The 11,267-nt window shown below is 49.1% G+C and overlaps 1 protein-coding gene across 1 annotated transcript; it reads left to right on the forward strand.

Annotated features, from left to right (window-relative positions):
- Positions 1–6,098: 6,098 nt before the first annotated feature.
- Positions 6,099–6,407, forward strand: LOC309449044 (feather keratin B-4-like; the record flags this gene model as incomplete). Its single annotated transcript, XM_082070955.1, has 1 exon — positions 6,099–6,407. One exon carries the CDS (start codon positions 6,099–6,101, stop codon positions 6,405–6,407), a length of 309 nt encoding a protein of 102 aa, XP_081927081.1.
- Between the last annotated feature and the right edge of the window lie 4,860 nt (positions 6,408–11,267).

Consider the following 11,267-nt stretch of genomic DNA (forward strand, 5'->3'; position numbering starts at 1 on the left):
ACTTTCTTCCGCTTCTTCTTTTATGACCTACATTTCTGCATAGTTGTTTCTCTCACATTATTCTCTCACTCCTCTCTTACAGCTACTATGCAGCTTTTTTTTTTTTTTTTTTTTACTGTTTCTTACAGATGTTATCACAGAGAAGCTGCCAATTTCACTGTTCGGTTCAGCTTTAGCCAGTGGCAGATCCATCTTGGAGGCAGCTGAAACTGCCTGTGTCTAACAGAGGATAGTTTCAGTGTCTTCTCAAAGAAGCCATCTCTGCAACACCACCCCGCTACCAAAACCTTGCTACATAAACTAAATTGTGCACCCCTTTTCCCTTTCCATGATAATCTCAGCACCATGAAGCAAGTAGTCAGGAGGGAGAAGGATGAATGTGGTATTGACAAGGCAGAGGCAGTAGTTTCCCAGAGAGCCCAGGACAACCTGTCCTAATCACAGCATTGAGATTGAGTTGTGGAGTGAGAAGACCAGGTGGAAAAGAAAAGCTTGAGAACAGGAAGGGAAAATACTGCCACAGCATCTTTGGGAAAACTTGTCCTGACAGATGGGCCCCAGGGATCTTGCAGTCTTCTAGTTGGTGCAGGGATGTTTTTTGCAATCTTCTCTTTCCTTCCATAGAGCATTCAGGACAGGTCCTGCACACTGCCTGTCTGTGCATGTTATATGGCATGGAATAAGCATTTGGTCAATTTGGGTCCTCTCCATGGCTCTTACCCACATCTAATTTGCTCTTCAAGGGGATAGACTGAAAAAGAGAGATGGCTTTGACGCTCTGCAAGCACTGTTCAGCAATAGCTAAATCTTTAATGTGTAATCTATACATTTCAAACACAGCACCATATGGGCTGCTGTGAAGAAAACTGCTTCCGTTCCAGTCAGATCCCGCTGTAATAAATTTTGACTCGAAATTAACTTGAATAACAGAAATTTATTCCCGATGGATTTCAACGCCATAAGCAAAAACAGCGCTGGGTGGCCATGAGATTCACTTCTCCAGTGGCGCGCGCGGGACAAACTTCTTCCGGCCTTTTTATAGGGCCAACAGTCCCGCGTTCGTTGCTCAGAGTGCCACGTCACTCGTTCGCAGTTAATCTCCTATCTTCTCACCTACCCCTGCCCCCCCCACACCTTTAGAGGATCGAACATTTAAGGCAATTGCAAAACAAAGGGCAGGGGCTTCCCGTGTTGCACGATAACCCCTGAGCATTTCCTTTTAAGAAGCGTTAATGAACAAACATCTCTAACTCAATAACCCCTGAGCATTTCCTTTTAAGAAGCTTTAATGAACAAACATCTCTAACTCTTAGAATTGTTTATTACACCCCATTACCTCTCCTGTTGTCCTCTGGTGCCATTTTCTGCTCAAGCCTCCTCCCCCAGAACAGTGGCAGCCAGGGCAAGAGGAATTGCCGACCCTCCTGTCCCAAGAATATGGCACTGCTGACCTACAAGGGGGCTTCCGCAGCCCAGACTTCTCAATTGAGGTCGGATGTGGACATTCGCCTTTTCCACAGAACATGCACTAGAGGCCAAGAGAACATGTCTGGGCAGGGATACCATAAAGCTGGGACTGATGGTCAGGGGCTTTAGAAGAATCATAGGTGCTTTCCTCATAGCCATATGACAGTGCCCATGGGGGTGAACTGCATTGTGTCTTACCCTACCCTCTTTTGAGAACTATGAAGAGTCACTATGTCTCCCTTCCATCCCCTAATTTCCTCACTGCAACACCTTTCCTGCAGAACATATGTGTCAGGAATGTCCACAGAGGTAAGGGCTATGCAGAGGAAACAAATATTGTGTTAAAAATGTCAACACAAGTATCCTCAGCAAATTCCTCAGAGAACCAACCCTGAACAACATCTTTCTCCCATCACAATATTGGGACAACATCTGCATAGGAAAGGACAAACCAAAGGCACAGGCTGAGATGCAACAAAATTTACTGATTCAAAAGAGGAAAATGAGATCATTGTAAGTGATGATCCCAGTGCATTAACCAGGAGCAGATAAGAGTCTGTGTCCCATGGCTCTGGCAGACATCATGTTAGGTATTCATCTGCCTGGCCCTTATATGGAGTAGAGTCAGCAGGTCCTCCCTAGGTTGGCATTGTGGGGCTCACAGTCCAGGGGAGCACAAAAGAATAAAGACACAAGAGGGAAAGGAGAGAGTGTTTTCAAAGAGCCCAGGCTGGCCCCGTCCTTTCGCAAGGGGTGCTGGGGTTGCTCAGCCCCTCTGAAAACAACAACCTGATGCTCCGTCCCCAGGCCAGTCCCATCTTATGGGTCCCTGGGGTCCTTCCCCAGGGCCATCACCAGCAGCTTTAGCAGGGGAAACACCTACGCGTGCCACAGATGCCGCTGCCCAAGCCAGAGAGACCAAAACCCCCGGAGTTGATGGGCACTCCCTGAGAGCTGAGGATGCTGCCAACAGCAGCGGAGGTGGAGGATCCCACGGCGGTGTTCTGCGGGAAGGAGCTGAGGATGGGGCCGGGCAGGGTCACCACCACGGGGGAGGGCTGGATGAAGACTCTGGAGTCCTGGCACTGCTGGACACAGGGCTCATTGCAGCTGTTGGCCAGCGGGGTTGGGCCGCAGGGCTGGCAGGGCAGGCACTGGTTGTAGCAGGACATGTCTTGTGGCTGGAGCTGCACCTGGGAGAGAGGGCAGGGTGAAAAAGAGCAGGAGGGGTGGGTAAAGAGCAGCTTGTCCATGATGGAAATCCTTCCCCTCAGCCCAAAAGAGACCTGCAAAGAATAACGAAGCCCAGGGAGATCCTTTCCTAGCCCACAGTTCAGGAGACAACACAGTGAAACCCCAACTTCTCTCCATGCCCACAGCTTTAACTCCTTCTCCCATGACAAGCAGCCCCATGACACAGCATATGTCAAAGAGGTAAGTTTGTGCTGAGACATCCTGGAGAGGAACGAGGAGTAGGAAGAGGACACAGAGCTTCAGACTTACCTTGTTCCCAAGGAGCTGGAGGTGAGAGGAGTGGATGAGAGAGTGAGGAGAAGGACCCACTTTTATACTGCTCCTGCATCGCCCCAGGCCCACAGTCACTGCATGCAGGCAGTAATTTTCCAACAGACTCACCTACAATGCAAAATACCCTACATAATGGCAAAGGTTGTGTTTTGGTTTCCCTCAACATTACCATTTCATTTCCTCATTTCTGACATGACAATTAGGCAATGGACGCTTCTTTTAAGCAACAGGATGAGAGGCCCAAATATTTCCCTGGAAGAATCACATCAGTAAGCAGAAGATATAGCCCCAAGTGCAGGAGGGGGTCTGTGTAGACAAGGGACATGGAACTGGGGGAGTCTGGCAAGGCTGTTTTCAACCCTGATTACTGGAAGCTGAGCATATCCTCCTGGCAGCACAGTCCATCCTAGGCCTCCAAAGGCTCCTGTGCCTGTCAGCATAATGCATCCTCCTCCCTTAATGCTTTACTGGTTTATTTAACAAAATAATCCCCTCCCATGGCAGTCCCTGTAGGTTTCCGATCACTGCCTTCAGCAGACATGAAGACGGAAAATGTTACCCTTCTGAACACCATGATTACTCAACATGCCTGGTGGGGACACATCGCTCCCCACTACCAGACGTGGTATGTTGGGCCTCGGGACAACACTTCGTTCTTCCCAATCTCCTCACACCACCATGCACTTTGGCCGCACGCTTTGGACACTGACCAGCAAAAGACACTTTCCCAAAACTGCCTGAACCGTAAGCCCCCTGAGCTGTGTCAGTGCTGGCAGGAAGATCATGCTGGGGGGAACGGCTGTTCTGGCTGCCTGCAGCTGTGCACTGAGGTACAGTCTAGTGCCCAAAGCTTGTTTTCCCAGATTACATACGTAGCTTCCCTGGTTGCAGAATTAGCCCCGCATGAGACACAACTCTGCAAACTGCACACACTCCTGGCTTGGCCTCACTCAAAAAGCCTGGCACATGGCCAATTCAAAATTAGATTGTGCTTCGCCATGGGTTGGGAGTGTCTATCCCAGGTAGCTTGCCTGCTGAAGGCACACCCTGGGATGCGTCCCAGCTGCCTCCATGTCTGCAGGGCAGGGAAGTGCATCGCCTCTTTTACGTCATCTGAGAGCTGGTTTTGTACCCTGAGCTCTTCTGAGCACATCCCTTCCCAGAGCATCCTCAGGGACCTAGCACTGAATGGTCCTGACAGTCCCCATTCACAAGAGAGCTGGACAAATTTCCATGCTTCACCAATGGTACTGAGTTGTACTCCAAGCTGAGGAGTCTTTTGGGACATGGAAAAGGAGACATGTTGAATCATTAATGCCAGGACAATACATACAAAAGAGGACCCAGGGATGCATCTCAACCAGTGGGTAGATGTTTTCTGAAATCCTTTCCCTCCACAGAGTGTTCCAGAGATCTTCTCACCACAGCCTGGTATCTTTGGCCAGGAAGATGAGGCCTATGCCTCTCTTCCCTTCTACTCTCCAAATCTCTCCCCCAGACTCCTCCCCTATCACTGCAGACGAGGTCTGAGGGGCCTAAGGTTGTAGCATAGTTCAGTCTCCAGCCTATAGCACTGCAAAATGTTCTTCTTTTCCAGCTGCAGGACATGCCATCTTTTCCTTCTTAATGCCATGAGGTTCCTATGGCCCAGTCCCCCAGCAGACTTACATTTCCCTTTACAGTAGCCCTACCCTGAAGTATCTCAGCTGGTTTGTACTATTGTCAGGAAGTTCTTAATTTGATGCCCACAGTCTGCTGGGAGGGCTCCCTCTCCTTCCTTGAAAGCCTTTAGAGGGCACAGCAGCTGAAGACATCCCAGAAAACTGAGAGAAAGAAAAAATTGACCCACCCCACTCAGTGTGTTCTGTGTCCACTCTTCAGGTATCACCTATGACAATGTGATAGCAACCCACTTCCTTATGACAACAGGATGATAATGGATGTCATTTCCACAATGCTGCAGGCCACCTGATGGTATCTACCAGAACCCACATCCTCTGCTTCAAAGCTGTTTGAGAGCACATCAGTTGCAGCCTGTGGTAGTACAGGAGATTTGTATAAAGGATTTAAATGCTATTAGCCCCTGCCTGGACAACTTTAGTGCACGAGGACTGACTGGCCATCAGATGGACATTGTGCCATGCATCACAACCATCAGAGATGAGCAGACATTATAGATTACAGCCCTCTGCACTGTCCTCTTCCCCAGACTGTCTTTTGTCAATAAACCTCTAAGGATGGTTACAGGAGAAGGTGTCAAAAGCCTTGGTTAGACGAGATCGAAAATATTTGCTGAACATCTCTCATCCAGCAGAGCCAGGCACATCATCAAAGAAGGCCATGAGGTTGGTCAGGCCTTCTTTCTGCTCCATAAATCCCTGCTGACCACACACCTTCTTGTCCTTTCATCTTGGGAAAAGGCTTCCAGGGTGACTTCCTCAATCACGTTTGCAGGGACTGACGTGAGACAGGCTGGAGTGTTTTTTTCCTGGCTCTTCCTTTGTGCCTTTACGGAAGACAGGACACCCATTGACTTTCTTTCAGTCCTCATATACATTGCTTGACTGCTGGCTTATGCAAAGGGCAGCCCTGTAGTAGCATCAACCAGTATCCCTGGTTACACGACAGCAGGTCATGTGCACTCATGTCAGTCCAGTCTGTTTATATGTTCCCACACCTGATCCTTCACTACCGTGGGGAACTTATTCTTGCTCCAGTCTTTCCAAGGAATCTCAGAAGCCTGGTCTTTGGACAACAAATCCTGCCAGTCAAGATCAAGGCCAAGAGCCCTTGGAGTACGCCTGCCTTTCCTATAACCCCTGTCCCCGGTAAAGCTGCTCCATTCAGCCTTTGCACAAGCCTCTTTTGCAGCTGACCTACCTGGAAGAAGACCTTCTTCTTGCCCTCCACATGATTTGCCTGGTTCAATGCCCGGTGGGCTTTGACTTTGCTAACCCCAGCCTGCATACTCAGACAGACTGGCAAACATTGTCCTCAGAGCAAAGGGCATCAAGAGGAATACAACAGAAACCTCTTCCTGCAATTGGAGTTGCAAACGATTGAGCTTCACTGCCCCAAGCCAACATGCTCTGCCTACATGGGAAATGTCCTGCTACAACCTGTGCCTGCCCTGCCAGCCCTGTGGCCCAACCCCTCTGGCCAACAGCTGCAATGAGCCCTGTGTCCAGCAGTGCCAGGATGCCAGAGTTTTCATCCAGCCCTCCCCCGTGGTGGTGACCCTGCCCGGCCCCATCCTCAGCTCCTTCCCGCAGAACACCGCCGTGGGATCCTCCACCTCCGCTGTCGTTGGCAGCATCCTCAGCTTTCAGGGAGTGCCCATCAACTCCGGGGGCTTTGGTCTCTCTGGCCTGGGCAGCGGCATCTACGGCACGCAGAGGCATTTCCCCTGCTAAAGCTGCTGTTGATGACCCTGGGGGAAGGCCCCCAGGGACACACAAGATTGTACCAGACTGGGGATGGAACATCAGGTTGATGGTTTCAGAGGGACTGAGCAATCCCAACACCCTTTGCAAAAGGACTGGGCCAGCCTGTGCTCTCAGAAAGCACTGCCCATTCTGCCTTTCCCCTCTTCCAGTGTCTTCCGTTCTTCTTGCATCCTTGTTCTCTTGTGCTCCCTTGAGCTGTGAACCCCATAAAGTCAGCCTAAGGAGAACTTGTTGACCCTGTCACCTCTGTGGGTCCGGCAAATGGCACCTGGCTGGATCTTTGCCACAATCACGAGGCACAAGCTCTCATCTTCCCCTGATGCTCCCTGCACTCAAAGAAACCTCATTTCCAGCTTTTGACTCATTAAAATTCTGCTGCAATGAAGCCCATGCCTCTGTGTCATTCTTTCCCCTGCAAATGCTCTCCCACCATTCCAGGTAGACATATGTTGCTAGGCTTTGGGGGCGTGGGTTGTGGGGGATGACTTTGTAGTAACTATTAACACAGACTTGCTTTTGGCATGCTTAGGCATGGTTAAGGTCGTCCTCTACTTTCTAAACTTGGCTGCCTATCTGGGTCTTGACAGACCTATCCAACACAGTTCAATAACCATAGCTATTCCAGGGATGATTTTAAGTCTCCCACCAAATTTTTCTCTACTCCATGCTCAGCAAGCCTCCCTCCCTCAGTATCTCCTCCCCAACTAAGTTCTGCAGCCGGGACACTGTTGGCATTTGTGACCACTTGGACACACTGCAGTCTCATATTCAGCAGCTTTTGACCAATAATTACAGGTGATTTTTACCAGACATCTTTCCATCAGCTCTTCCCTGAGCCTGTAACATTCCATGTGGTTGTTGTCACCCAAGTGCAGGACTCAATACTTGGCTTGTTGAACCTCATACCACTGGCCTTGGCCCATCAATCCAGCCAGTCCAGATCCCTTTGTATATCCTTCCTACCCTCAAGCAGATCAACAGTCCCACCCAGCTTGGTGTCATCTGCAAACTTACTGAAGGTGCACTTGGCCCCCTCATCCAGATCACTGATAAAGAGATTTAACAGAACGGGCCCTAATATTGAGCCTTAGGGAACAGCACTCGTGACCAGCCACCAACTGGATTTGACTCCGTCCACCACAACTCTTTGGGCCTGGCCATCCAACCAGATTTTTACCCAATGAAGAGTGAGCCCACCCAAGCCTTGAGCAGTCACTTTCTCCAGGAGAATGCTGTGGCAAACAGTGTCAAAGGCTTCACTAACGTCCAACTAAACAACATCCACAGCCTTTCCCTCATCCATTAAGTGGTTCATCTTGTCATAGGAGGAGATCGGGTAAATTATGCAGGCCCAGTCTTTCATAAACCCATTCTGACTGGGCCTGATTGTTTGGTTGTCCTGTATATGCTGCGTGATGGTGCTCAAATGATCTGCTTCATAACATTCCCCAGCACTGAGGTCAGACTGACTGGGCTCTGGTTCCGTAGATTCTCATCCGGGCCCTTCTGATAGATGCAACTTTCTTGCATCAGTGCCCCAAACTCAGCACAGTGATCTAGATATTGCAAGGTGAGCATGAGCAAAGTGGGATCCTCACTCCCATCAGTGCCCTGGCTATGGTCCTGCTCATATAGCCCAGGATGCTGATGAAAGTCCTTGATGACAAGGAGCAATGTTGGGAGTTGCACCTGTTTTGATGGTGTTACTACTAAAGTGACTTTTCTTGGCCCTGATTTTCAGCTACCCATTTTCAGGGCCTGAAGGATGGCTGGCTGCTACCAAGACAGCATCCAATCAGGGCTCTGGGCACACCTTTATGATCATGCTACCTGTGTCCTACAGAAGTTCAGCTACTCCCCTTCCCCAGCTGAAAACCTCTCTGCAGCCTTTGCTGCTGCTCACCACACTGCTTTGGAGAGTTCCTGGACAGCCCTTTGAGACACTTTAGCCCACACCCGCTGCCTCTGTTCCTGCCTTGAGTATCTCCTTGTCTCTCTCTCTCTCCAGAAACTTTCCCAGGAAGCCCTGGGCACAGACAGGGAAGAACCAAGATGAGGAGGACATGCACTGCCTGTTGGTCTGTGTGGTGTGTTGACCCAGCCAACACTAAGCACCCACTGGCCCTTCACACTCACTCCACTTTCCCAGTGAGATTGAACAAGACTTGAAATCTGAAGAGAGCAAAATGCCCTTGGGTCAAGATAAGGACAGTTAAAGAAGGAAAGGGCCAAAAGAGAAAAAAATCAAGTCTTACAAAAGCAGTCCCCAACCACCTTGCACCAGCAGACTCATGCCCAGCCATTTTTCCAAAAATAAGCTACTGTAGAAAGACTGGGCACAGTTTTCTTGCTGAGCATGATGCTACACAGCCTAGTGCAGCTCTTTTGTCAATTAGGGTAAACCCTTCCGAGGTCATTTCCTGCTTGAGCCTCCTCCCCCAGCACAGTGGCAGACAGGGCAAGAGGAACTGCTGCCCTGCCCCTCCTCTCACATCTCTTCCTCTCCCTTCTTGGCCATATTGTAGGAACTGGTGAGGCTGCTGCCCTCCCAGAGCCTCCCACAGCCTAGGCTTCTCAACCACCATCAGCAGTGGCCACTTGTCCCTGCCGTAGCTTGTGGACTGAGGCCAAGAGGAAATGTCTGGTCAGAGACTCAGCAAAGCTGGGTCTGATGGCCAGAGGTTCTGAAGGAGTCACAGATGCCCTCCGCAAAGGGGTCACACTGCACTGTGTCCCACCCTCCCATTCTTATGTGAATGCTGAAGGCTCCTCATTTGCCGCACTCACCCCTCAATTCCCCAGGGCAACGCTCTCCTCACTCCTGGTGCTGATGTGTCTGCAGAAGAGCCAGTAAACATCTGGTTTCTTAATGGTGGCTTAACCTTTTCTGGCTACCAGGTGGTAAAAGCGTTGTTCTTATCTTATTGATCACATACATAGGTAGGTGACAACATCCACCCTGCCATTTTACTCCCAAGAAAAGTATTGCCTGTGCAAGTTCCTCATGAGAGATCTCAGGTGTTGGCCTTCCTTAACTTCCAGTTCCTGACTGTTGGCCACACTGTCCCAGCATCAGTGTTGCCAGGCAGTGATCTGCTTACCTGGCCGGTGCCTTTAGTCTTTACACACATCTCAAAGATCTCTTGAGGACTGAGACTGTACTTCTCATCTCTTGAGTGATTCCTCACACTTCTTCCTCCGATTTCTTTGCTGAAGATGTGGCTTCCCAATCAGACTCTTCCTCCTCTTCACTCCCTTACTAATCAATGATGAAGACCTGTTCACTTCCTTATCCACTATTTCTTTTCCACTACAGTGATGACTACCATGGGTGCTGTTAGTGTCCCTATGTCAACCACGGAGTCCTCACATGTGGTCTAGGTAAATGGGAAAAATTACCATGTTCTTAGATGTAGTTTGGATGTCTGGCTCAAGAATGGCATTCTCAGGGATGATCTGGGTTCCAGTCTTAATGATTGTCTTATGAACTGTGGCTCAACAAGCACAGGTCAAGGCCCAGTACAGTGGTATTCAAGCAGCTACCAAACAGGGACCAGCAACTTCAGGGCATGTTTCACTGTTGCCGCACCCAAAAGTTGCCTCTTCTTATGCCAGCATGACACCAGATTCCAAAAAACCCACAAAAGACCCAACAGTTTTTATTAATACTATTATAAACTTCATGTGAGGGAGAACAAGGACCTCAGGAGCCTGCTCAACAAAACATGCCCCACCAGTCCTGCTGGGAAGAGGGAGGTGAATTCCCTCATCCTCTCCACTAGACAGCTCCCCCAGCACTGTAAGGGCCCCAATGCCAGGACAAAGCACAGAGCATTTGGTTCTGTTAACATGTTGCCAACCTTATCAAAATCAAGAGATAAGCAGTGTAGCAAGCAAATTTGGTGCGCTGCAGAGAGGCATGTAAATCAGTAACTGCTACAGCTATAAATATGTTCAATTTGAAACTGCTGTTGTCTCAAATCCCACATTAAGCACCAAAAAGACTGGAGAGTGGTGATCTTGTTTGGTCGTCAGGTGTGCACCAAGATGCTCTATCACTCGTCCTTCTGAGTGAGAACTGGGGACAAAATAAGATTAAAAACTCTCAGCTCATTTTAAATACAGCTTTATGAAGAAAAACAAAGAAAACTGTATGCAAACAAAGCAAAACAAAAAGATTTATTCTCTACTTCCCATCAAGAGGCAATGTCCAAAGACTCCCAGGAAACAAGGCAAAGGTTTGCACAGTGGTTGCTTCAGAAGACAAATGCCTTAATACTGAATGCACTCCCACCCTACTTCTCTTTTTTTCAGGATTTATTGCTGACTGTGACGTCATATGATATGAAATATCACTTTTGACATTCTGGGTCATCTGTCCTGACTACATCTTCTCAAAGCCTCTGACTACCGCCAGCCTACTGGCTTCTTGGAGAGGGAGCTGAAGAGATGACCTCTCTGTTGGGCAAGCACTGCTAATAAAAATAAAACGTTTATGTACTATTAATGCCATTCTTGCGACAACTATGGAGAACAAATAGGAGGGCTAATGCGATGAAAACACCAGCCCAGGAAGATCCTCATACAATTCTGTTACCAATCACTGCACAATCATCCCCAACAGCACCTTCCAACAAACAGCCATCAGAATCATCTCTCTCCTTGGGCATCTTGAGAGAGTGTGTGCAGGAGAAAGGATGACACAGACCAAGGACTGGGATGCAGGAGAACTTTAATGGATGAAAAGAGGGAAATGAGGTTGTTATGAGTGGTGTGCAGGGAGTATCTCCCCAGTTCAGGGAGTTTCATGGGCAGACAGGAGTCTGC

This window comes from Streptopelia decaocto (assembly GCF_964273445.1).
Source record: "Streptopelia decaocto genome assembly, chromosome: 22".
Lineage (NCBI taxonomy): Eukaryota > Metazoa > Chordata > Aves > Columbiformes > Columbidae > Streptopelia > Streptopelia decaocto.